The sequence below is a fragment of the Sinohyriopsis cumingii genome, chromosome 2 (assembly GCF_028554795.1).
Source record: "Sinohyriopsis cumingii isolate HCF-2022 chromosome 2, ASM2855479v2, whole genome shotgun sequence".
Taxonomy (NCBI): domain Eukaryota; kingdom Metazoa; phylum Mollusca; class Bivalvia; order Unionida; family Unionidae; genus Sinohyriopsis; species Sinohyriopsis cumingii.
This window is the reverse complement of record NC_142962.1, coordinates 80,963,810-80,991,561: the sequence shown is the minus strand read 5'-3', so window position 1 is coordinate 80,991,561 and position 27,752 is coordinate 80,963,810. Positions and strand designations below refer to the sequence as shown.

General features: G+C 35.6%; 1 protein-coding gene across 5 annotated transcripts in view; it reads right to left on the bottom strand.

Annotated features, from left to right (window-relative positions):
• Positions 1 to 27,752, bottom strand: part of LOC149805273 (uncharacterized) — a 107,039-nt gene that overhangs the window by 32,264 nt on the left and 47,023 nt on the right. For all 5 annotated transcript variants that reach the window (XM_089949008.1, XM_089949022.1, XM_089949010.1 and 2 more), the window contains 3 exons: positions 14,705 to 14,753; positions 12,676 to 12,778; positions 9,138 to 9,261 (listed from right to left, as the gene is read on the bottom strand). In XM_089949008.1, the coding sequence (XP_089805134.1) occupies positions 9,138 to 9,261; positions 12,676 to 12,778; positions 14,705 to 14,753 (276 nt within the window). The remainder of the gene's footprint in view (positions 1 to 9,137; positions 9,262 to 12,675; positions 12,779 to 14,704; positions 14,754 to 27,752) is intronic.

Sequence of the window (27,752 nt, the reverse complement as noted above, 5' to 3'; positions counted from 1 at the left end):
TTTAAGATTTGTGTGAATTGTTTCCATTGAATAAATGCTGAATTACATACCCAGTGAAAATGTGTAACGTAACAACCTATTATCACTGATCTACCGTACACACGTGATGAGCCATAGCGACCACTTTACTCCAGGTGCCCGATTATCTTGGAATCTTTAATTCGAAGTGCAGCATATTAATACTTGCAAGAAACATGATTTGGGGCTCATTTAATGCAGAAAGAATAGTTTTATCTATCTGACAGCGCACTCCTTAAAATATCAAGAAATACTGGAGTAAAAAGAAAAAAACTTACCCATTTCTTTGTTCTTGCTTGTTCTTCTTAGTGTGAATACTGTGAGAAAGGTCATGACATCAGCTATATGTTAAACCAAATTTTATTTGTTAAAACTAACACACCTCCACGCACAGAGCAAATCAAATTGTCCGTTGTTTAAGAAATGTGAAATATCAATACCGTGCATTAGCGGGTCAATGACCCGGCCACAATGGACAGTCGTAGTGACTGAAAACAAAACAGCTGAGTACCTATTTAAAACTCGTCCTAATTACTTTATTTGTAAAGGGAAAATGATAAAATTTTCAAGAGATAAAGAATAGAAAGAAAGCAAGATAGTGGTGTAATTTGTATTATTCTGGTTCACGGGCAACCCATCAAAATTGAAGGTTAATTATTGGATTTCCACTGATCTGCCATTGATTACCTATTATGATATCCGTGGGCCTCTCTAGCTTTGGCTGACAAAGAAATTTTCATGGGTACTTAATTTTGTAACAAGTAAACAAATTAAAAACAACCCCACTAGATGCAGGTGGGCCTGAGATCACTCACATGGCTGACACCTGCCTAATAATCACATGCAAGAGTAGTTGGCCCAAAAATCTGAGTCAGTATGATGCTTTAGAACAAATATTTTCATATGTTGTTGATTTTTTGTTATGAATACAATTCCAAATTATTCTGTTTTCTGTATCTTCATCCAGATTTGATGACACATTAGCATCATTTGTCCTATATTGAAAGGCCTTTATTCCAGGAAGTTTTCTGAAAAAGTTAAGTCTAGTCCAACTAATCTTTTTTTTAGTAAGGGGCTGTCCATTTAGTATGTACGCATGGGGGGGGGTTTAACCCAAATGCATACGCTTGCTTATGGTGGGGGGGTCTACTGATAATGTACATACGCATAAGAAATGGGGTGGGGGATGGGGAGGTTAAACCTTGATAATAATTTGTCTAATACATAACCTGTTCAACTGTGTTCAGTTGGCATTTGAATTTTAGCAGACACTAGACAAACTTTTAAAGTTATGAAGTTTATTTCTTTGAAGCAACCAGACATTCAACATCGGTAAACTATCTGTTTTATTAAATATGTTAATATTATTATTCCTTAATCGTTTCTGCGTGGATTAAATATAGGCCATTCTATAGATTTTTTCTGGGGGGGGGTGTTTGTGTCAAGCATACGTACATGGGGGGAGGGGTGTGTAAAAAGTATGCATGTGTACAGGGAGGGGGAGGGTCAAGCTTTGCCAGATTTCTTATACATACTAAATGGATGGCCCCTAACGTTTAAGTTCATTCCCTCTTTAGCTGCAGCAGCCATATAAACCTATCTCTTGATAACCTGCAAACCTGTGTATAATGTTCAGTCAGGTGTGAATAAGATTTTTTTGCTAGAAAATACCAACAGAATTGTCCCATTTGTTAAAAATGAAGAAAATCATGATTAAAACTGGTAAATATAACTTTAATATATTGCTCATTTTATCAATGAAAATGGTAGTTAGCGCCCAGAAATCTGATTCAACATCATGAAATATTGAAAGTTTTAATAGGAAGTCACATATTTTGTTAAATTTTCTAAAACAATTTTTTTGTATCAGTACACTGTAAATAACAATATTTGACAATATTTTGATCCATGAAAATGTCAGTAATGCCTACTATAGGCAGCACTTTCAGAAATAAATGGCAATCAAATAAGCTGTGTCAAGTAAAATGCATGTTTCACTTCTATCTTTTTATTAGTTTCAGTGTAATCATCATCAGTGCTATGTTTGTAAAAAGTGACAATCTACCCTCACAGCTATGTCTGCAACTGTTTTCACAACCTAAGTCAAGTGCCAACTCTGATTTGATCTCTGATTTGTGGAAGTGTTTGTCATATTTTACATTCAATTAAGAGGAGACCTGCTTTGTTTTATCACATTAATTATGTCTTTTGATATAAAGGGGGTGAAATACGGTTTACCGTAATAATAAAAAACAAATTTGAAAGGCATGCAAACCATACCTGCATATAGCTAGGTCGCGATAGTGTGTCAAGCCAGATAACTCTAATTAACTAGTTTTACACTGTTTTAAATATTATCATGTAAGTAGCATATGGTAATTCAATTATCTAACGTTAATCAGCAATTTATCCTAATAATTTGCAGATGTGGTCAATGGCAGCAGGAGAAGCAAAACAAAAGGAGTATTTAGTGCACAAAAAGCTTTGTTTCACAAATACAATTCATTATTGAGAAGACAGTTCCAAAGTTTGTAGTGAACTTAAAATCAGCACTCGAAGGCTTGCTCAAGGTTGAGCAGAAATTTCACTGTTACTTGCACTGAAATCACAGAACCAATATTTTACTCATATAACACTTTTTTTTTTAAATATCAAGTTTTGATGTTGACTGCTGTTGTTTCATGAATTAAATGTCCCTAATTTTTGATAAAAGGAAAGTCTAAAAAGAAAAATCAACAATAACAGTTGAATATATCCACATTAACATGTGAAAGCTGTCACATAATACACAATGTTTTTTGGAGGTACACATGATGTGTCTCAAAACCTCTTGGAGTCATGTTTTTAACAATCTTTCAAATGTTGGTTATCTTGAAGATGAAAGTAATTTATACAGAAAAGTTAACAACTTCATTAGAAAAAGAATGACATTTATTCACCATGTATTCCCAAATATATAACAAGTATTAAACCAATTTACAGCCCCAACCCTCCTCTTCTTGACATCAATGTCCAGACTGATGGCATCCCTTTTTAAATTGTTTGAGGTCCCTCGGTAACTCACACCCTTGCTTTAACTGCAGTCTGTTTTTAGGATCCTGTTGTGCACGAGTTATCAAGAGAGAGGTGTACGATGTTGAAACAGCATGATTTGCATCAATTTGAAAAGCCTTTAAGTTACGACTTTATGCAAATATTTAAACAAATTCTTTTGAGAACTTATGGAGATATTGCTAAAGGTTATTCTATTCTCAGTACCGTATTTTCGTGTATATAAGACGAGTCTTATACAAAATTTTACTTACCCCGCACCCAGGGTGTGTCTTATATTAATGGGCGTCTTATCTAAGTATTTTTTAACACGAACGAACGGTACAGTGTGTGATATTGAAGGACGATTATTGCGGTCGAAATTCACGTTTCACGATTTTCATTCCTAGTTGTAAAAACAATTGGGTAAGTGTTCAGTAATTACCACGTGTACCAATCCAATGCAGGCCACTTCAAATTTCAAATCCTTTCATTTCAATGTTTTGTATAATTATTGCAGATCTAAGTTTAGTAGGAGTAAATGTTTTAAATTTATATACTATAGTATGTTTAAATAGTTTTGTTTATTGTTATTAATTATCACAGCAAAAACTACGGTGGCTATATTACCTATACATCTGGTTGGGTTCAAAGATACTTAAATTTTCAGTACCTTTGGTGGGTGCATTCGAAAACAAGACAAGACTAAATAGTTAGAAAACAAGACAAGAATTTGTTCAATATACGACTTAAATATGAAAATCAGTTCTACCATATATTTAAAAATTTTATTAAACACAATATAATAAACTGTTACTAAATAGTGTTTGACTTGATCAAAAATCAATGTACTGTATTGTTCTATTCATCTTCATTTTCATCGTCATCAGTTTCGGCTTCAAATTCATAGAAACTTGAATCGCTTGATTGCTATCGTTGAAACGGCACAGTTACTGTCACGTTGCAAATGCACCCAGTTGGCTAGATTTTCTTCCAAGTTCGGCCATCTTGCCTTTCTACCTCTACGAGCTCGTTTCCTTGGATTCATCTTCTTAATCTCCTCTTCCTCCAATCTCCAATCACGTACATTCTTCTCGCTGCAGCTAAATTCTCTTCCAGCAGCTCTGTTGCCATGCTCCTTGGCAAACTTGATGACGTCTAATTTAAAGTCGGCCATATATGATTTTCACTTCGGCATCGTGACAATTTTATAAATTTTAAAAATGCTAAGCAAATTGATCACTCATTTATATATACCGGTAATAAGAGACTGTTCCCACGTTTACCGGTATATATGCTAACCACATACATCGGGCATTTATTGGTCTATGTACAGTACTAATCCCACCCGGTGAAGACTTGGCCTAGCAGATCAATGAAGCCGCCTTTACATCTGGCGTTTATTGTTCTAGAATCTAGATACCAGGTACTCAACCCATCCGCTATTGGCCCAGCGGAAGATAAGAATAAGCGATAACCGTTGCGGTCCTGCCTCAGACAATTCTTTGATCTCAACTAAAAATGGTAATGAAGCCTTGTTTACATCCGACGGGTGATGAAACATTGGACAAATTTTCATTTATGATAAAGGAAAGGAAACCACTGGAGATAAATTGCTCAGTGCGGCAGATGGCTAGGCCGCGTGCATCTTATATTCGTGGGCGTCTTATGTAAAATATTTTTTACACAAATCGTCAAAACCCGTGTCTTATATATGGGTGCGTCTTATAATTAGGTGCGTCTTAAATGCGCGAAAATACGGTAATAGCAGCCACATTTGATATTGGATGAGCATAATTTAAATGTTCTTTATATCATGATGCTTTCTGTCAATTTCTGTTAAGTGGTTCTTGCAAAAAGGCAGTTTAAAGGTTTTTATTTTTTTAGTACTAGTGGCTATAATTGATGGTAAACTGGTTTACAAAACTTGAAAACCTGTCGTGCCATGATACTTTCTGTCAATTTAGTCTGATTCTGTTGAGTGGTTTTTGAGAAAAAGCCATTTCAAGATTTATCTACTTCTAATAACTGTAACCATATGTGATGGTGAATTAGCATTATTTGCAAGAAATGTAAAGGACTTTTTTGTCAGGATGCTCACAAATATGGCCAAATCCTGTTAAATAAGTAAATAAAATGCAGACATATTTAAGGGCAGATCTGCACAATTTTGCACAATTTTGTAACAAATTTTAAAGCTTTTATGCCATGATGCTTTATGTCAAATGTGGACAAATTCTGTTAAGCAGTTTTGGATTTTTAGTAATGGTGGTCACATTTGATGGCATACTGGCATCATTTGTATAAACCTGAAAACATTTATGTAAGGATGCTTTTTCTGACAAATTTGGTGAAGTTTGGTTTGGGAAAAGATTAACAGGTTTACGTTTTTATTAATGGTTACCATATCTGATGGCAGATCATCATCATTTGTATAAGGCAAACAAAATGTGTTTTCCCAGTTGGCTCTCCATCCATATTTTTCATTGCCAACTATAGCCCTTTTTTCCCCACCATGGCAACAACAACAACAAAAAAATTTTTTTTTAAAATAATCACAAAAAATCACATTACCGGTAACATGTATTATGTTAACAAAAGAGAGACCTGCCTACACTAATTTTAAAACCATTGCAACAGGAAACACATTTCTGTTTTGGAGGGGGCCTAAGCTCTTACAGTCTGCCATCTTGAAGGAGTCCAAGCATAGCTATCTTAATCAGCTTCAACAAGTTGGGAAACTGTTCTTTATGGTTGTTTTGTACAGTTTGCTGGCAATGTCTTATGGATGCAAAATGCATGTGATCTGGTGACTGTATGTCATGCATTGGTGTTATAAAGTTCAAACACTGATTTCATATGTAAACAAGTTGTTTTTCCTATAATTTTTGCAAAAATTATACAACATATCTCCCATCTTAGTGTTGTGTTGCGACCATTTTTTACTATAAAAGCAAGGATTTCTGAAACTTTACATCAAATTTTGGTCTCTTAGGCAGTTCATCCAACTTGGTTTCTAACATTCTTTCAGATTTATCATCCTCCATTTGTCAAGAAACTACACTTCATCCTTCAATTTTTTCATTCTGTCATTCACCATGAACATTTGTGCCAGCACAGACTTGAAGTTGAGAAGTCTCAGTAATTCTTCATTCAACCATAGTTGATTGTAGTCTCCCATTCCAAAAATGGACCAAAGTTTGCATACACACAATTAAGACGAAAGGGCATCTATTGCAGAACCCTTCTAGAACACAAGTTTTTCTGTTATAAAAAATTTGTTATAAAAAATTAGCAGGATTTCCAAGCATCCTTTTGTATTAACTTAACATCTACATTCTGATCAAATAAATATCCTAACTTTTAAATTTTTGTAAGATTCTTATTAATTCAGTTTATCTTGACAGTTAAATAAAAATTGTATATTGTTAAGGGTGCATTTTTATATTTTTTTACTTTGAACTAATTTGTGAGAGTTCTCTTGCATCACTACTTTCCAAGTGCACAAATCTGTACAATATTTGCATGATTTGTGCACTTACATGCCATGGTAGCATCTCTGGAAAATCATACCTAAGCTGATCACCCTCCCTCAATCAGGGTAGATGGAGTTGAGGTTACAAGAACAGTCTGTATTAACTATGACAATCAGACCGTTAACCCCCATCACCTCTTGCACTGGGGGCTGCATCAGGAGTCCAAAACTTATCTGGTCATCTACTCATCATGTAGCATTATACCAAGTATGATCACATTTCCTCAATTATTGTAGGTTTTTGTTCTGATCTGACAGAAAACAGTGAAAGTGGGAATGGAGGGATGCTTGGATGGACATGACCTATGAAAATATATCCTCAAAAATGTTAACATAACAAACCCAGAGAAAATTAAGCAATAATCTAGAATTCTTCATATACATTTGTAAATATACACACATGGCCCTTTAAATAGCCTTGATAGGAAAAAGCACATTTGAGAGATTCTTTTCCATCACATAAAGGTTGCATTTTAAAAAGGAAAGGAGTAAAATGGCAACATTGTCCAACTTTCATTGCAACATTATAGTCATGGTCCAGCTGACCCAAGAAAATCCCATAACTGGTACCCACAAACAATAATGATTTCACAAAGATCTGTACAAAGAATTCAATCATGATTTCTTAATACTCGGGCTTATTTTATATAGCTTTAAATTTCAATTTGATGATTGATAGTATCTCATATGTAGAGTACAACGTGAAAACCCTTCTTTAAAACAAATTCTGCAAAAATGACAAGTTTTGCCTGCCCCTATGAAGCATATTCGAAATACCCATCAAAGTCACTGGAGCAAGAAAACATCAATGATCCCTTTTGCCCGAGATAAGAATACCCTCCTTGATAATACAACGATACATTTTTATTACCAGATGCTAAAGTGTGTGAGAACCAAAAGTTCATCAGGACTGACATTCTACTGTCTGAAAAGTATTTTCAGGAATTCAAGACAAGATTTTTTTTCATTTTTATTGCTAAGTGTTGAAACCATTTCTGATTTTCTTCAATGATAATATTTTCAAATTACCTGCTGTGGCAGCCATAGTGGATCTAGACAAGACCATTTGTTCTTTTAAACTGTCAAGTGTTGAAACCATCTCTGATTTTCTTGAACGATAATATTTTCAAATTACCCACTGTAGCAGCCATAGTGGATTAAGATCAGCACCATTTTCACTTGGACAAACTGGACACCATTAAAAGACTTTCTGTGAAAACACCATGCCAATATGACTATCTATTCAGGTGAAATTTGTGACAAGATTTTCAATATGTTCATTGTAGCTGATATAATGGATGTCTGCGTGTATGGTTTTCAACAAGAACCAACTATATAGCATAGTAAGTCTTTTGATGAAAACCCTATGCTGATATGACTATCAATTCTAGAGGAGTATCTATAATAAGATTTTCAAGATGATTTCCATGGTTGTCATAATGGTTATCAGATCAACATCATTTTCATTCAGAACCAACTTAACATGATAACAAGTCTTCTGGTAAAAACTCAATGTTTTCCATTTTATGAGAAGCAGTGATTAGCTTTCAAGATGGCTTCCGTCATCACCATATCTGAGATCAGATTGGTACCATTTTCCTTTAAGGCCAACCAGATATCATATCAAGACCACTTCTGAAAAGCCATGTTCCTATTACTTTAATTTAAGCAGAGTAGCAATAAGATTTTCAAAGTGGCTGCCATCTTGCTGTGAGATAGAGCACTATTTTCATCTGGGATCAACTAGATATCATAAAAAGTTGTTTTAGTCAAAACCCCATGTTGATTTAACCACCCATTTAGGAGGCGTGGAACCATTTTCAGTTAGACCCAACTATAGTTTCTTCAGCTCTGCATTGCAAATGATATTCACATCCGTAGTTCATTAAATTTTCACGTGATCATCTCAAAATGTAGATAAAATTGCCTAATTCATTTCATGCACAAATGATTTGACAACCATGTGTACTGACAAGTTCAGCAACACTACTCATCTGAAACATGCAGAAAAAACACTATGTACATGTTATCCTCCATGATGGTCCTGGAGATATGGAAGAGTCCATTTGTTTTATACAGGACTGAATGGACATGGGTGTCATGATGTGCCATACGTAAGCAAATTTTGTCTACTCATTAGACAAATCAAATCAAAAACATGCATTAAATACATAATTAAAATATCTGAATAAAAACTAGATAATACAGATTATATATATTTTATCTATGGGATTTGACAGCTGAATAGTGCTGTATTAATAACATTTATTCTGCACATATCCAGTTATCAAATCAAGTATCAAAATTTAAAGTCATTATTCAATCATAAATAAAAAAAATGCTCTCAACTAGGGAAAATAGAATGATGCAAAAATAAATTTCATTACAGTATTTGCTGTATTGAGCACTTAATCTGTAGTGCCCAATTTCTGTGGTTTTCGCAAAGGAACATATTGATGGAAATTAATTTTGGCAATACCCTTGCTGAAAATTAAGTGTATTTTATATAAAACACATGCTATTATACTGGTGGCACACTCTAAAAATTACCCACCTGATGATCAACAAGTTCCATCCTCCAAGGGAAATAAATCTCCAGCCCAAACACTACTGCTGCAAGAGTCACAGCTATAGGCATGACTGTCACAAAGTATGGAGATCCGTACGCATGGTCCAAACTGAAAAATGGACACAGTGAAAACATTCACTAATTGCACGTAAAAATTTTAATATAAAAATTACAACAGCATTGAGAAATAGATTAACAATTGTTGAACATGGTATCTCACTTACAAACCCTGCTACAACCTACAATATATACTGAAGCCAAACTTACAAGAGCTTTAACAAAGATGATAATGCAGTAGGATTGATATGTGACAAATGATACATATGTTTATGTGGGGAAGAAAAAGTATGTAGCATTCGATTAAAAACTAAATGTCTTTGTCACATTTGCCTGCCCGCGATTACGTAAGTCAGGAACAAAGGAATGGGTTAGCGCAATGAGTTTGTCGACCCTGCACTGTTACAGCGATTTTGTTTGTACAAGCACCCTTCGTTAGGTGTTAACACTAGCATATGGATGTTAAAAGCTTTATTCTAAGAACAAAGGACCCTCGATGCTATTGTAAATCTCTCCGCTTGACAGATGGCCTGAGGCTCGTCTGTTAAGCTGGACAGACTGGGGTAGAATTGATATCCAATCAGAACTGAGGAAGGGTGGGGCCATCAATTCGAACCAGAACTTAACAGTCCTTTGAACTGATAATGAATTAGTGATTTGTAAGCCATCGTACTGGTAAAGCAGAATATACTCACTCCGAGGGAGCCACTCGTGATTTGGCGGGAAAACTCTTAGTACATTCTAAGGACAGAAAGCTTCATAAAGGAAGCTTTTGGGGACAGAGTAGTGACATCCCGAGTCTCAAACAGGATAGAAATAGGCGGTTAATGCCAGAAGGAGAAATAGAGAATAGAATTAGGCGGGGAACAAGCCTCGTTGAAGGAAAGAGAGAAAGAAAAGGAGGAGGAGAAAGGAAGACAAAAGGGGAGGAGGACAGGAAGAATCGGAGAACGCCGGAAGGAGGAAAGCAATTGGCGTAGTAAACTCAGATGAGTAGAAACCAAGTACAGGGGAAAGCCATCTCACACTAAAATCACGTGATGAAATAGGTTGTCACATGGTCGAGAGGAAGCAGATTGGTTGAGAACTTAATATCGTTTAATTTGTATTATGTATTAAATTGTTATTCTTTTGGATTTCACCCTTGTGTTCTTAATTTAATTGTCGGTATTGCTGACTGGGGGCTTGGAGCTTTACCTCTCTCTATCACTAATTTCACTTCCTACAAAAACGAGCCAGGGTGGAAATTCCACAGTAATTCAAATAAATATTGGGAGCACCCCACCCCAACGCATAACAGGGAGTCACATATAGAACTTCAGTCTTTTTCTTAAAACTTCAATCTCAGAAATAATCTCCACTCCTTGACAGAAGACGTTGCTATACTGAACTTCCACTAAGTGGGTCTTTTACCATGTGCTTATGCAAAAGGCATTTTAAAGTTAATTATTCACAATATTTATATCTATATACATTTCAATTGGTTTAATTACAAGAATTCTTTGCAAGTAAAATAATGTCTCCATTCCCATTAAAATATCACCCTTTGTCAGTAAGTGCATGTGCACTTCCTGTAGTTTGACTACATTTGGTCTGATCTTTGCTCTTGCTAAACATGGCTATTACTCTAAATTCAAAGATCTGACACTTATGTTGGGAATATTGGGAATACAAAGGTGTCACGAGATAAGAAACTGACAGTAGTTAGCAATTACCTGTCATTACACTGTATATATATATATATATATATATATATATATATATATATATATATATATATATATATATATATGAAACAATAAAAGATTGAAATATATACCAAGCAGGACATGTCCCCACCCACCCAAAAAACAAAACGAAATTCAAAATAAATACATTAAGAGGTGGACCAAGGAAATGATGGTGGAGTATAATGTGGGCTCTGTAGAGAAGATGAAATAATCTTCATGTATTTATGGTACTTAAAGAGCTTAAGACTGCAGATATGAACTGTTATAAAGATGAATTCACATAAGCTTTAAGTCCTGGTACTCACAATATCACCACTCAAATGCAACATATATTAAGCTTAATTATTATGGAAATATATGTCCTCTAAATGTGTTCTGATGAGAAAAGGAACACTTTTTGAATTCTAAATATTTAAATTCAACCATAAATAAAGAAATTAATAAATAAAGGAAACATTTATTAGATAAACAGTTATTGAATTTCAAACTTATGGTAATCATATTTGTTCTGCTGCAATGTAGTACTTTGCATTGCAAGTTATGTATTTTTCTGGTCATGTCATGGAGCTAAAAGCTGCACAGTAATCTGAAATGAAATGAGGATGAAAAACACTGTTTGTAAGCATTATTTATTTTATAATATGGTTAGTACGCAATTTAGTTACAAAGCAACTAATAATATTACAAAAGGAGTGAATGCAACATGTGTAGGCAGCTTTAGTGTCTTGATTGTTTTGTCATTTCAACCTATATTTTTTTTTGTTCTTCTGTAAATAATTAGGACCCAGAAAACATTTCCTATGCACTTGTTTTAATATCAGGGTAATATTGTAAATATTTAATGTGATTTTTGTGTGATTTTGTTTTCTTTACCATGTGGGGAAAAAGTACTATGGTTGGCAATGAGAAACAGAACTGGAGTAGAAATAAGATGCTCAAGCTGGCTGCTGTGGGAGCCAAATTAGATATCAGACTGTCACAGTTTTTACTGAAGATAAACTAGACACCAAAAGAAGTCTTCCGGTGCAAACCCCAAGATGTAACTTTCAGTTCTGGAGGAGTTGCAATAACAAGATTTTCCTGACGGCTGCTGTGGTGGCCATACTGGATGTCAGATCAGCACCATTTTCATTTTTGGACCAACTAGACATCATGAGAAGTCTTCTGGCGAAAACCCCATGTTGATATGACTTTCCATGTAGGAGTAGTGGTTACAAGATTTTCAAACTGACTGCCACAGCAGCCATATTGGATGTCAGAATTACATTTATTATAAGAATTCTTTTAGAGAAACTCCACTTTGATACGACTATTGCTTCGGGTGGATTGGTGATAACAAAATTTTCAAGATGGCTGCTGTGGTAGCCATAGTGCATGTCTGTGTAGCACCATTTTGATTCAGGATCAACTGGACCTTGGGATGAATGTGTGTAGAAGTTTTTGGTTTTGTTTGGAGTTTAAATGCTATTTTTCTGCACAATAGGCTATACATGGCAGACTGTATATTTGGTGGGGGAAGAAACCAGGAATGGAGTGAACAAAACTTAAAAAAAGGGTAGGAAAACTGGTACAAATTTGTATTACATTTTTAGCCAGCCTGTGAAAATAGGGTACAGTTGGGACCAATATTTTTTGTTGACATTACAAGATAACATGGTGTAGGTTCAGGGATATTTATATAGGGTAGGCTCAGTTAAGTGAATCATACTTAGTTTATCTTTGGAAGCAGAACTTACAACTGGTGTCTCAGCTGATGAGAACTTGATAGTAATCGAGTAATTAGTGGCTCCACAACTCCATATAGTAGTGCACCACCAAAGCAGCCTAACAAAGTGTAACCTGCAAGGACAAAATAATTAATATAAGATGTTATGCTTACATCATAACTCATACCGTGACATCAGTATAACATTTTACTAACATGTCTTACTGTATAATACTAAAGGCATCAATCTACTGACTCCTGTTGAGAGTTTGATAAAAGAATTTAATTAAAGTATGAATAATAACGAGAAGGCCAGGACCTGCAAGTCAAGTCAATGGTCATGCATTGCTGGAGAAATTTAACCAAAACCTTATATGGTGATGACAGTGACAGGGGCACAAAAGTGACTGATGTGTCTAGCTTCCTATCAACGTGTTGTCAACAAAAAGTATTTAACTCCTGCTAACTTTATATGAAATTAACAAAACTTGTTGAATCCTGTGAAAGTTTTGCTCACAAAACGTACACATTGTTAGAAACATAATTAAATTGTTTATTAAATTTCACAAGAAATTAACCCTAAAGTCTGTTGTGTATAGCAAATGTGTCCACCTTTGAAAGTTCTTGTCAAACTTTCATCAGCTGACTAGAGATGGAAACAGCAGCAAATATCTGCAGATTTTAATCTCTGATTGATCCCCGCTGTATAAAACCTTCATTGCCATCTACTCATCCTCATAAAACATACCATATATATGAACACTCTCTTTCAGTGGATGTAGATGGAATTCAGGTTGCAAGGTTCTAAGGCAGAGTTCATATTACCTGTGAAAATGTGACCTTTGATTTATGGCATTTCCAGATCTTTATTGACTATATTATGCCAAAGAAATGGGAGCTAAGTGCCTACTTGGGAAAGGCACTTAGCTCCCCTTCCATGGCATAATAAAGCCAATGATGTGCTCAAAACCAAACAACAAAGTCTTTCCCAAGGACACAACTGGGCAGCTGACCCTGGTTGGCCTGTACGGTAATGAAACCATAACCCGTGGATTATGAGTCAAACACTCTACCAACTGAGCTACCTGAGTTCCCTAACCTATTTGATAGAGACCTCTACTATATGTTTCCTATACATAATGAACATCCAACTACAAACAGTATGAACCCAAGCTGCCATTTAAATAATATGTAGGACAAACAGTGCAGGAACTGATCTGAGAGATATACTGCAATGATCTGATAAAGTCAATGTTATTTACAGTTCCGAGGTGCTACACAAAAGCAAATTGGTATTTTAAGCAATTAGGGAAGAACTGACAAACATGATACACACAAACATACATGAAATCAAGCTCTGATACTGTGATAAAGTCCCCACAATGAATACCACTGACAAAATGAACTAAGATTTATATAATAGTAATACAATTTTTCTGCTGTTTAATTGGTCTCCAAGAAGCTAGTATACACAAGTTTACCATGTGGCAATTATGTGTTTAGGTTAAGAGCATGATTATGTTGACATTGAGGGTTTAACACCATTTTTCAGCACATGATAGGCTCTACATGGTAGCCAGTATAACTGGTGGAGGAAGAGGCCCTGAAAAACATGGTAAGAACCACCAACCCACAGGTAGTTACTGGCAAGGCTTCTCACATACCCCCATTGGCAAGTTCAAGACTCGAACCCAAGAGGAACGAGATGAGATGGCATTGATTTGTAAAGACAAGCACTTTAGACCAGTCAGTCAATTGATGTCAATTTTATGTCATTGAGGCCATTCATGTTATATTTAAAATAATTCATATTATAATAATAATACATTACAATAATAAACAATATGGTCTTTTTATGCCAAACAATGAAAATTTATACCCATGACAATCAAAGAATTTATAGAATAACGATTTTAGGGACTGGCACTGAATCCAGTAAATCTCAGTCAAAGAGTTCTATTAGGAGATGGCCTTGCAGAGGTCAAATACTGTAAAACCTCCACAGAATTCCCTCATTGCTATTACAGACCCAATAGAGATTATTTTTACATGTACTGTACCTGCATTGCTTGTCCCTGCTCCCACCTGTGACAACACCATACCTGGACACTGCAGAAAATTAATATTATTGAAATTGCTATAATTTTTGCTTATTCTTTGTCTATGAAAAATTTATTAAAGCTGAGACTGACTTGTCAATAAGTAGATCTGATACAAAGTCAAGTTCTGCTGATCTTTGATTTCACCAATTAGATTCACAGCTTTCATAGTGCTGGAGGAGAAAAATATGGTTCAAAAACATTTTTTCTTATGACAATGCTATCAATTGAAAAATGCAAATCTTTATCTTATAGACTGCTAAATATAACTGAACAGGGAATGCCAATGGTCAGCTAAGCATGGACATTTATCGGTTCCTGTCAGATCTCCATTATGTCAGATTTCAATTTTAATCAGACTGTCTTTGTAAGTAATCATATATTTCTTTGATAAGAAATTGAAAGAAATTTTTTGTATTCACTTTATTCCCTCACAATTACTATTATGACTATTATTATTATTATTAGTAGCAGTAGTAGTAGTAGTAGTAGTAGCATTATCAACTTCCATATAATGTTTCCATGTATTTTTGTTTCCCTCACCACAGCATCAAGATTAGTATGATTGGTAAAGTATAAATCTACCCCATATTTCATTGTCCCCAATGTATGAACTAGTTGGGCATGGTTGACTCTGGAGATTGACTTTCACCTTTGGATGAGGTATTTGCTGTCTTGAATTAAACTTGCTGCAGAGAAGCCACATTTACTAATAATACATACTGCACCATGCCACTGATCTTTGACATTTAGAACTCAAAATCAATAGGTTTCCTTCTTATCTAAATGCAAGCCATTCACAAAGTTTAATGGACAAGGAACTTATTCTAGAACACAAGTCATTATGCAAAACACCTTTTTCTTATAATCATAATGACAAAGACCTTTGACCACCAACTCATCTGGCCTCTTCCTGACCTTAACGAGAAATCCTCAATAAACCTTGGTCAAATTGTCTAGTCAAGAACAAAAGGTACCAAGTTAACACCATTTTGTCTTCTTTCAGTCACAACAACCTTGACCACTTATCCCAAAATCAAAAGGCTTCTTTCTTACTCAGAGTATAAGCATTCACAAACTTTGGTTAAGGTACATGTCAAATACTTAATTTTTGCTACATAAGCCATTTATCATGTTTGTGTCAAAGTAACCTTGACTTTTAACCTTTGGAACATGAAATCAATAGGATTCTTTTAATATAATATTAATAATAAAGCATTTTACGAGGGTGATGCAATCAGTACAAAAATTAATTTCCTATGTGGCCCTGAATTATCTATGTATGTAGAGGCAAATATATAAAATACAGCTGGGAAATAAACATCGTACAGAAAAGGTATAATAGATTAGTGCATTCAAGAGGAACCAAGTACTGTAGTATCATTTATTTTCATTGGGCTCAATTTTCGTGGTTTAGTATTTTTAAAAAAGGCATTTTCAAAGGTACTTAAATTCGTGGTTTTGCCTGTAAAAGTCTGCATATTAGTAGGTATTTAATTTCATGGTTTAACCTCCACAAATACCCAAAATAAAGAATACAAAAGAATAAAACTATGCAGATGCAAACGGCAGTCACTTTAATGTTTAAAACAATACTACCACCTGTATGAGCACAAATCAAAGACCTGGCAAGTTCAATACTTACACCGTGTTTCCGACCAAGTGAGTAACGTCAGTTGAAGCTGATGCAGCCAATAACACTAAAACAATACCTCCATCTCTATAAGCACAAATAAAACATCTGTCAAGATTAATCACTTTCACCATGTTTTCATTTGAGTGCTCAACATCAAAGGAAGCTGATGCAGCCAACAATAACTAGGTCAATCGGTTATTAAAGTACATATGAATGATCTCTTATTTAAACCACTATCCATCAAGTTTCACCATCAGTACTTTCTGACAATCATGGCATTAACACAGTGGCTTAAGTATGGTAGAATTCAACTAGTTTAGGACAGTGCATAAACCCTAATCCAAAATTTATAAAAATTTATCTAAATTCTAAATTCTATTTGTTTTCACACATGCACAACCACAGTTAATGGAACAACATACAGACATAAAAATAATTAATCCTTTGGCAATAGCGGGTCCTCTCTATGAAGCAGCAGGGAAGTTGTACAGACCAGTGGTTCCAGACCAAATAAGCCTTCCTACGAGAACATTTCCCGTAGAAGCCTCAGATTTCAAAAATAAGCCTTCCTACGAAAATTAATTTGCGTAAATTCACTCCCGACTGCAATTTTTTGTGTGCAAATTCAATGATTCCAAACAAAGATTTTAGGGGGGGGGGGAAATTTATTCCGTCGATGAAGTTTGCAAGGTTTGGCTGCGGATCCTAATTTTACCTCGCATTAAAACAATATATTTGAAAATAATATGAGTCCGAAAGCTAGTACAGTTGGAGAGCCTCATTCTGCTAGATTAGCGCGAGAGCAATTAGCGGCATTAAAGAAGCTTATCCCGACAAAACAATTATTTAAGAGAAATGTTCGTGGTTACGAAGATGTGCAACATGGAATTGCCGAGGAATCATCGAAATGGTTGAAGCCAGTTACCGGAACAATCGAGCAAGTTGTATTTGGTGACGAAAAAGATCCAGATACCAGGAAAAAGGGAATTTTTCCCATGTTGAAAGGTATTGAGGAACAATCACGAACATTACCCGAGCTATTAGCAATAGCAGCAGCAGCACAAGGGCAACAACCTGCAATTGATTCTGGAGCAAGTAATGGAAAACCTGGAAGAGGAAAACCGGGAGTAAAAAAGGGGAAGTTTAGTATCGAGAATTTAAGAGAAAATTTCACCGATGAGGGATGGGAAATAATATCACGACCGCTCTCGACACTGTATTCCATAGATCGAATTGGTCAATTTGCGGAAGATATGTTTAGTATTCGAAATGAATATTTGACTGCAATAGGAAAAAAAAGATACGGAACTCGTGATAATTGGTACAACATGGTATATAAAGTTTACTCGGGAAAAACACATGTGAGTACGGTAACGGATCCGCGCTACAGGAGATTTTTAGAAGCAGCAAAAGACACACAAAGATATAATAAGCAAGTAGCAGAAGAAAGAAAACAACAGGAGAAGGAAAGAAAACAACAGGAGAAGGAAGAAAAAGCTAAAACACGAAGAAGAAAAGTAATACCACAGGAAGAGGATATTCAACCACAGGAAGAAGATATTCAACCACAAGAATTAGGAGCTAGACCAAAAGAAAAAATTACACCTCAGAAAAAGGAGAGAAAATCAAAAAAGAAAAAAGATCAGAGTGATCAGGAATCAGTAACTCAACCAAGCGAATATAAACCATCTGTGGGTAGTAGTTCGTTTGTAATTAATCCTAACATATCCGCTGATAATTATTTGAAAAAGAACTTGTTGCATTTACTCAGTAACTATGATTCAAAAATTCAGATGGCTGCGGATGATTCTCCGGAAAATAAAAGATTTTTTTTGAATAAGGATATTGCCGATAAAGTCAAAGAAATTGATTGGATGGCGATAATTTATTTTGGTGGTTCAGGAAAACTAATAAAATATTATGATGAAAATTTTGCAAAATTTTTATTGGATGTTAATAAATATAAAGCAATGAAGAGAAGTACAATTCAGTCACCTACATTGGCGAGTGACATGTTAATCCCCATAATCCCCTCCCCTTCCTTTTACCTCCCTTCAGAACAATTACCTAAGAGTGATAGTTCTTCTTCCTCCTCTTTTGATCTTCGCCATCCTCCTCTCTCTCCTACATTATATCCAAGGGGGAGTCCTGCAGAACGCCCCATTTGGCGCCCCCCACCTCCAGAACCAACATCGACAAACTGGAAACCACAGGAACTTTCACCCAAAGAAAGACGGGATATCCCGAGAGATGAGCATCCTGGCAGATGCTTTTCTCCGGGATATTTCGCCCAGGGAGTTCCGGGTAGATTTTTCATGGAGGCGGTAATGTCTCCTCCGGTTCTTCTATTTTTTTTTTTACAAATTTAAACTTGCGTGTCTTACAAACTTCGCATTCTCCTGCAATTGCGTTCCTGTTATTGCGTGTGACAATTTCGATTGGATTTATCGTAGCTGTGTGAGTGCGACACTTAACACAATATAGATCCATGTATTTTAGTAACATGAATGTAATTGATTTTTCGGCCACGAAGCGACGCGAGCAAGCGAAACACAACGCGGTGTTACCGAATTCGATAAGGATGATAATTATTGGCCCGTCTGGTTCTGGAAAGACGCAGTTGTTGCTAAATTTGATAATGCGATGGCTAAAATGGGACAAATTGTATTTGGTTGCACCGTCCGTTGATGATCAGCGTTGTTATCAAGTGCTAAAGGAAATCAGCGACAATACCGACGAAGGCACAATCGAATTCATCACAGACATCAATGAAACCCCATCCGTGGAAAATTTAGATGGCGATGTTAATAATCTTGTTGTTTTCGATGATGTTATGCTGGATAAGCAAACTAATCCAGCTAGGATATTCTCGCGTGGCCGACACAAGAACACCGATGTGATTTACGTGACGCAGCGATATACACAAATTCCAAAGGTAATTAGGGACAATTGCAATATCTTATCCGTTTTCAATGGCGTTGATACTCACACGTTGAGAAATATTCATCAGACTTGGTGCAACGGCGATATGGACATAAACAAATTTAAAATTTTCTTCAGCCGCGCCCAGGCAATACCGCATGGTTTTATCACGATTAATCTTCATGATCCGCGTAGTAGATATCGAATCGGTCTCGATCAAATTTATTCATGAAAAGGCAGCCAAACCTTGCAAACTTCATCGACGGAATAAATTTCCCCCCCCCCCCTAAAATCTTTGTTTGGAATCATTGAATTTGCACACAAAAAATTGCAGTCGGGAGTGAATTTACGCAAATTAATTTTCGTAGGAAGGCTTATTTTTGAAATCTGAGGCTTCTACGGGAAATGTTCTCGTAGGAAGGCTTATTTGGTCTGGAACCACTGGTCTGTACAACTTCCCTGCTGCTCTATGATGATTCTGAGAGGGACCGCACCAATAAAGCCTAAGAATCATAGAATTCAACTTAGCCCCCCCCCCATTCCTGGACTTCCTAACAGATTAGAAGCTACGAACACGGTGCATGCGCTTGCTTACCAGGCAGCTAATATTTGTGACTGCCTCTTGTACAGACCAACTTCAACCACTAGACTTGACGGTAAATAAAGAGTACAAAGAAGAATTAAAGTCACACTTCCACGAGCAGTATGCTAAACATGTCATGGATGCCATTACAGAAGATGTTAATGGTGATTATCAGTGCACAGTATTAGTAAATCTTGTAATCTAATAAATCAAGCTAATTCACGCTGAATGGATAATTGCAGCTCATGCGACACTGAGTGAAAGATCTTTGGGGGGGGGGGGCACCAGACAGATGAAAGATCGGACCTAATTATCAGTGGTTTTGAGAAAGCTGGACTTCTTTAACTCAGCAATTTGGGGATTATTTACCTGAGAAGCATTTGTGAGTACCATGAGACTTGATTGACACGATGCTGATACAGTGGCTTTGTCCAAAAATCTGTGAAGTGTGAGCTTTAATACTCTGCCGTAGTTAAGTGTATATACATAATGTTTCATTAAGAATAGTGTTTCAAGAAATAGTTATAGTATATTTTACAGGATTGTTGTTCTTTTGGATTAAAAATGCATGGATAAAATAAAATGTGCTTTCAGAAGGATTTAAACATTTCAACAACAGTTGTATTCGAATGAAGGATCAATCTGAATAAGTATTAAATTTAATTTTCATATATTGTTATTTTCTATTATTTTTTCTTTCATTTTCAGGATTACTATTGTTTGAATAGCTTATGCTTTTCTCTATTTTCTCTCCATCCTTACTTACCTCTCATATTGATTTATGGCAGTGAGTGTAAAATTACAGCTATCGGATACCTTATTGAACGTGTGCATTGAAACAATATAAAATGATTTATAATTCTTGTTTCAAAAGGTTAAAATAAAAAATAAAATAAACATGTAAAAGCTAATATTTATATACCAGATTACAGTATTGACCTTGGTTTATCAAATACCAGTAGCTGTGTTAATCTCTAGAAATAATCTCTGTAAGAAAATGGGGAGGGGGTAATCATCCTACGTGGCTCATTTTTCATTGGGGATTTAATTCGTTGTTCGGGGCAACAACAAAAACCATGAAAATTCGTTCCCCACGAAAATTGATGATACTACGTATTTATTAAGCATGCAGAGCCTTATGTACACCAACAAGCATGATCAAAATTTTTTACACACACACACATAGAGTGAACACCTAAATGCATTTTACATAATATATACATGATACAAATATACCACAAAGTTGGCCAGTTATAGACAATATCTGGACTGCATCCAATTCAATCATTGGTAATGAAAGGAGGGCAATGATGATGCTTCTTTTAACATCTTTAGGTAAACTCTTCCAAAATGAATTGACCCATGAAAGCCAAACTAATTTTATAAATATTGGGGGTGGGCTTAGGAAGAAGAAAGTCATTAGATGACATAGAGCATAGCAACGATAGATTATAAACTGTATTATTTGTCCTGTTACTGAACACATAATTTACAAAGTCGGGCATACAATGATTAGAAACTTAATACATAAATTTAGCTTTTCTTAAATATATTAGTTCATACACAGTCATGCTCTTCAAATCCTTGATACATTCGTGGACATTATTAACTCCTGTTATGGAAAATTCTGACTGCTTTTTTTTTTTAAGTCTTTCCACTATTAACAAAATTGTTTTTGAAGCATTACCCAGTATGATGTTGCAGTAGTCCAGATGCAGTTGCATACAACCTTTGTGAAATATTATCCTGTGGTTTAAGGTTAAAAATTTTTAAATTTATTTTATAACCACCAGATGTTCTTAGCCATCTTTTGGTAATATTATTGATATGCTCCGACAATAACATACTGTCACTAACTTAACTCCTAAAAGTGTATCTTGTGTAACAATTTTCAGTTCCGCTTCATTAAAATGGATGTGGAGAATATTATCTTTACTTATGTCATGTCTCTGTTGAGTGGTTATCAGCATCACTTTAGTTTGTCTAAATTAATGACCATTCCATTATGATTGCACCATTCAGATAGTTTTACATGAGCATTATGTTTCTTTCAACAGTAGTTTTAGCTAATATCATACAAGGTGGTATCATCAGCAAAGAGATAAGCTTCAATATTTTTAAGCATAATAAATAATAGTAGTGGCCCTAAAATAGATCCTTGACATATTCCACATCTCACAAGCTTTTTGTATGACATGAGAATATTTATGTCAACTTTCTGTCTTCTTCATTTCAAATATGACTTAAACCAATTTAACAAGTTGTAGTGATCTTGTAAAGTTTCAATTTTTCAAGCAAAATATAAAGATCAACAAGATCGAAAGATTTCCTAAAATTAACCATCACAAATCTAACAGTTCTCCATTATCTAAAGCTCTGAGCCATTTTTCAACTATACTAGCAAGAATAGTTTCAGATGAATGATTGGGCAAGAGCCTGATTGTCTATCATACAACAGATTGTACATATCAAGAAAAATCATTAGGGAATCACATATGTGTGTGTGTGATGTATTTTTAATGTAGCTTTCAAAAAACTTCAGTTGTATCCCTACAATGACTGCAGTGTGGCAGTTTATAGTGATATCACATATGTGCCATATCACATACAAGTTGCAGAAGATAGACTGTGCATGCCAGCCAAGTGACTCCAAGAGGTCATGAATGGAAACATTATATTCTAATGCTAGACTAACTGAAATTGCTTGAAATGTCATGAAATGTTTATGAAGCATATCTGATCCCAAGAGACCTCAGAATACACAAATTGCATACCCACTACAGACATGCATCTTGTGCATGAGAGGTTATGTCTTGCTTTCCCATCTTGATAAGCTGGATGAGCCATAGGCAGGTACTAAAGAATTCTCCATGTAACTCAGATAGCACCCAAGTCTTGAACCAGACCCTGCTGCTCCACCACTCTTGATGGACTGATCAAAATGAGAGGCTGAATGATTATTTTCTGATTGCCTGTAGATGACAACTTGTTCCTGGAGATGAATACCAGGATCCATCATCATTATAATTGAACCAATGAAACAGTACTGCAAGTAATTCAGATCCATTGGACAAGGCATGCAGCTTGCTTACTGCATATGCTGAAGTTTTAACTATCATGAGGCAAATTTTATATTATAAAAGATTGAGAAAAGATAAAAAAAGGGGCTCAAACCAAAGAAAGGTCAAGACCCAGGAAAGGATCCATCTGGGAAACAAGGTGAACAATATGGGACTGGGATTAGTTTAAATTGGGCAACAAGTCAGAAAGATCCTTAATGCTGTGACCATTTTCTCTCCCATGATGTCTGAATGTGTCAGGAATCATGGAACAACACTCCAATTGTGATAGGAGCTAATGTCTTCTCATCATACATGAAAAGGAAGAAGTCAGCTAATTGAATGAACACATCTGAATCAGGGTGGGGTTGATGTCACTGTTCTGACATTACATATGCATAGTGTACTGTGTACATTAAAGTTTACCAACACTAAAACTGACTACCATATATACTCGCATAGAAGCTGAATAATTTAGGAAAAATTAAAGGCTTCGAAGATGGGGGTGGGGTCAGCTTATCTGCAGGCCAGTGTCTAAACTTGACAGTTTTAACGTCTTTTTGTTGACTACTGTAAAGGATATGAATCTTGTGACACAAAATACGCAAAAACACATTAACTCTTAATATACATATGCATGTAAAAAAAAATCATGTTCGATGACACTTACTGAACTGTTATCAAGTACTATGATTGATTTTGTTATTATTTTGCATGTGCATATTTTCTGATTTCTCCAGCACGACTTCAAAATTCACGGGCCGGTTGAGACCACGTTGAACTCTAATGTACAGTACTTATACAGCGCAAAGTGTGCATAGCACCACTTAAATCCGTCTCAAACAAATTAGACGCAGGTTTTGTTTTAATCATTGTTTTGACCAAATTGCATTCTTCCAGATAACATTTCAGCAAGTCCTTAATAGTTGTTTCATTTAAGTTGAATCATGTGCTCACGAGTTACTCATTTTCAGTGATATAAGTGATCATAGAAACTGAGGTAATATTTATGAAAAGGTACGCATGTTTAATTGTACAAGGCACATAACCAGCATAACTTACATGTTCACGAAGAGTGGTAATAATAAAGTCTAAAATTGTCATTATCGATCAACTAAGATCATCACCGATCTATGTTAGTTTTGTGTTTTGGCCGAACAACATCAAACTTTCCAAACAATTTAAAGCTTGATGTCTTGGTATCTCCTTTGTTGATAGTTGGTGGATTAATCTTTCGTTTTCCGACAGCAATACAGGCCAGTTAATCATTAAAACCCCAAAATTTGCTTGTGTTAAAAGGGAATTTTGACCAGCAACTATACCAGTACATTGACGTGTAATTGCCAAAAATAGGGAGGCTTTTCGTGGCATTTTTAAAGCCTTGTTTTACTAAATATTGATCCATCTTCCGAGTCTAATTTTTTGGTGTGGTCCCTCTCAGATTCCATCATAGAGAGGATCCCTTATTGCCAAAAGCTAAGTGGTTTTTATGAGTACCTGTTTCCCCCATAATGTTCATCGGGTTTGTAAAAATTGAAACAAAATTTTGAAAATGGTTTATGAATTTTGATTAGGGTTTTGTACACCTTCCTATTTGATTGCTATAACAGCTCTTCAACCCTAGCTGGTTTCAGAACTTACTTATAGAGTGTGATCCTTGCCAGGGATCTATGGTGTCCAATGTATGCGAGTCTAATATAGGCGAAATTTCGCAAAGGACGCGCGATTTCTCCCTCTGCCATGCGTTATTTTCCAACAGGACATGCCCTATTTTCACATTCTGGTCAGCTGCGGCCATACTGCACAATAGCTAAAGATTAGTCTTAAATAATCAAGCATGAAAGACAGCATGACTAATTAAAAAGACAGCGTGACTAATTAAAAGTTAATCCTTATTGATGCAACTGTTTTGTGAAAATGACTGGCCCTCTGTGACGATTCAAAGAAACCATGTTCTACATTACCTTGTGTTATGCAAGCATCAACAATTGATTGAGAAATAAAGGATTACCAATTTTATTGAACTAAAGGTACCAAAATAGGCAGCCTCACGGTATCGTACATGTGATAACTATTTTCCCCTCGTAAATCTGACCTTATTCCTTTATTGTCAACTCGCAAAGCATTTAGTATTGTCTACTATAAAACATACATATTTTGAATTAATTTTTTGAGGACACATGCTGTGTGGTATATGTTTTCTTTCTTTCTTTCAAGTTAACAGTGGTAATTAACGTTCATATATACAGTATAAAAATGACAGGTGCTCACTCATGTAAGTTTCTTTAGTGGGAATGGAGCTACGGCATTCACGGTGATCATTCTTTGGATTGAAATTAATTGCCGACAATTTTATTGTTGTGGCTTATTTTCTGTTCTGGTTTAGTTTCTGACTTTTGTATTGTTGTAGATGAAAAAAATCATAAATTTACGTTGTTGTTGTTGTTGTTGTAGAGTTTAACGCCATTTTACAGCACACGATAGGCTATACATGGCGGCCAGTATTAATGGTGGAGGAAGAATCCGGGAAATCCCCCGAAAGAACCACTGACCCTCGAGAAGCTACTGGCAAGCTTTCTCACATACCCACATTGGCCGAATCCGAGACTCGAACCTACACAGACAGAGGTGAGATGGCAGTGATCCGTAACGGAGAGCGCTTCAGACCACTCAGCCACTCAGGGCCCCATAAATTTAAGTGAATAATGTTTAAACTTAACATCCTATTTAGTGAAGAAGTCAATTCTTTCTGGTAAAGTAATTATTTTGGTCACGATAATATTCACTGTAGTCATACATGCAAGACCTCGACGCTGATATTTATGTTTTGGGTGTCAGTGTCATAGCACTAAAATATAAATAACATGCTATACGTCTTACATGTAGGACTATATTCACAGGTGATATGAGAACATGCTTTCCATGGATTGCGTACGATATATCTATTTATGTAGGACTTTTCTCTTTAGAAGAAATTAAAGTTGAAGACATAATGTAATAATCGGGAGTTCTCTGAAAATCTCGGGAGATATTATTAAATCGGGAGGTAGGCGTGGAGTGACCCTAAAATTCGGGAGTTATTTTTTGTTGTCACCCGGTGTGAGAGTTGACAGGTATGGTGTAAGGTCGCTTACATCAAAGCAAACTACAACTCGGCTTTAACAGTATTAGGATAATTTTTGAAGGACTATTTCTGAAACTTCATTATTGTATTTTGGAGATACAGTGTGACCCCACTATAGCGTGCTTCGTTATAACACGAATTTGGATATAACACGGTCGTGGTGTGGCTTCAGAAATTTCATATACATGTATTTTTTTTGTGCACAAAAAAATTTTCTTAAAAAGTACGAAAAAAACCCAGTAAAATGTTTGTATTCATTTTGGGGAAGAGACTGCATATAAATAATACAAGACAATTGTGGCTTGGCTCCTGAAATTTTATATGTATTTTCTTGTACACGAAAAAGTATTTTTTTCTTCTTAAAAGTACAAAAAAACCGCATAAAAAGTTTATTCTGGGATCGCATAGGTCTTCGCCAATGTTGCAAACTTGGATTGTTTTTCCTTATTGGCTGCAAAACATACCATGTGGCTTTTTTTTTATTGGTGACATTGGTGGCTGTTTAAACTTTTATATACAACCATTGGTTTGGAGTGCAGAAATTCAGAGGCCCCATGAAAGGAAGCCACAAACTGGATATAAAAAGCACTGAAATTTATCTATTGTTACATAAACAAATTCTTCGTCCATATTGACAAACCATCTAAACAGTGCATTGTTATATCATAATCCGCTTATCTTGACATCTAGCATGAGTTGTGTATGTTGTGAAATATCCGCTTTTTTGTTGTTGACATTTCTGGTAACGGAGATCAACTGGACGAGGCATGGTCTCGTAATCTATCTTTCATGTGACATTTGGCCGCTCACTTGTAATTACTCTATTTACAAAGACTGACATTTGTATGTGGATGGTAAGTAAAATTCCTCTTCTTTTCACTCAGAATTAAATCCTTCAGAACGCTCACATTTTCTGTAATAATCTCTGTCATCAGAACACCTGCTTCTCTATCGTCCATTGACCCTTTGTTAATTTTCAGATGCATGCGTGGAAGGCAGCATCATGCTGCTACCACAAATGTCAACAAAAAAAAATATACATCTTACTTATTGGTTTATTCAATAGGCATGGAGGGACAGTAACTAGAATAGTCCAAACGATGGCCAATTCCTTTTTAAAAATGTACCCAGATAAAATAGGTTGCTGAAATTTCAAAGGAAACAGATTACCTTTGAAGCACCGACTGTTATGAAAACGTACTCAGCAAATGGAAAAAATAAAAATACCAGTCTCAATCTTGCAATACAATTATTTGATGTTGCCGCCACAGTGATGTCTCTGCGTTGTGGGTCAGCTTATATGTGGGTCATGCACTTTTTAGTGTTTATACCTGTTCAGTTGGGAGGTGGGTGTTTGGCTTATACGCAAATGGGCTTATACGCGCGTCTATACAGTAAATAACCAAATTTGTAATGGTGGGGGCAATAAAATTCATTTTAACAAGTAATACTTACCTGTTACTACTGCCTTGTTTACCAAGTCCCGTTGTTCGAGCTCACAATCAAAACTTTCCATAGATACGTTCTAGAAATCTACAACAGATAGAATCCAAAACCAGTCTGTCTACATGGGGCTACCAAAGAAAGCAGGCTTTTCACCCAAGAAATCCCCCATTGACAAAGGAGATAAAGAGACTCAGATTGCCATTCAACTGTCAACAACTTTTTTTAAAGACAAGACATCA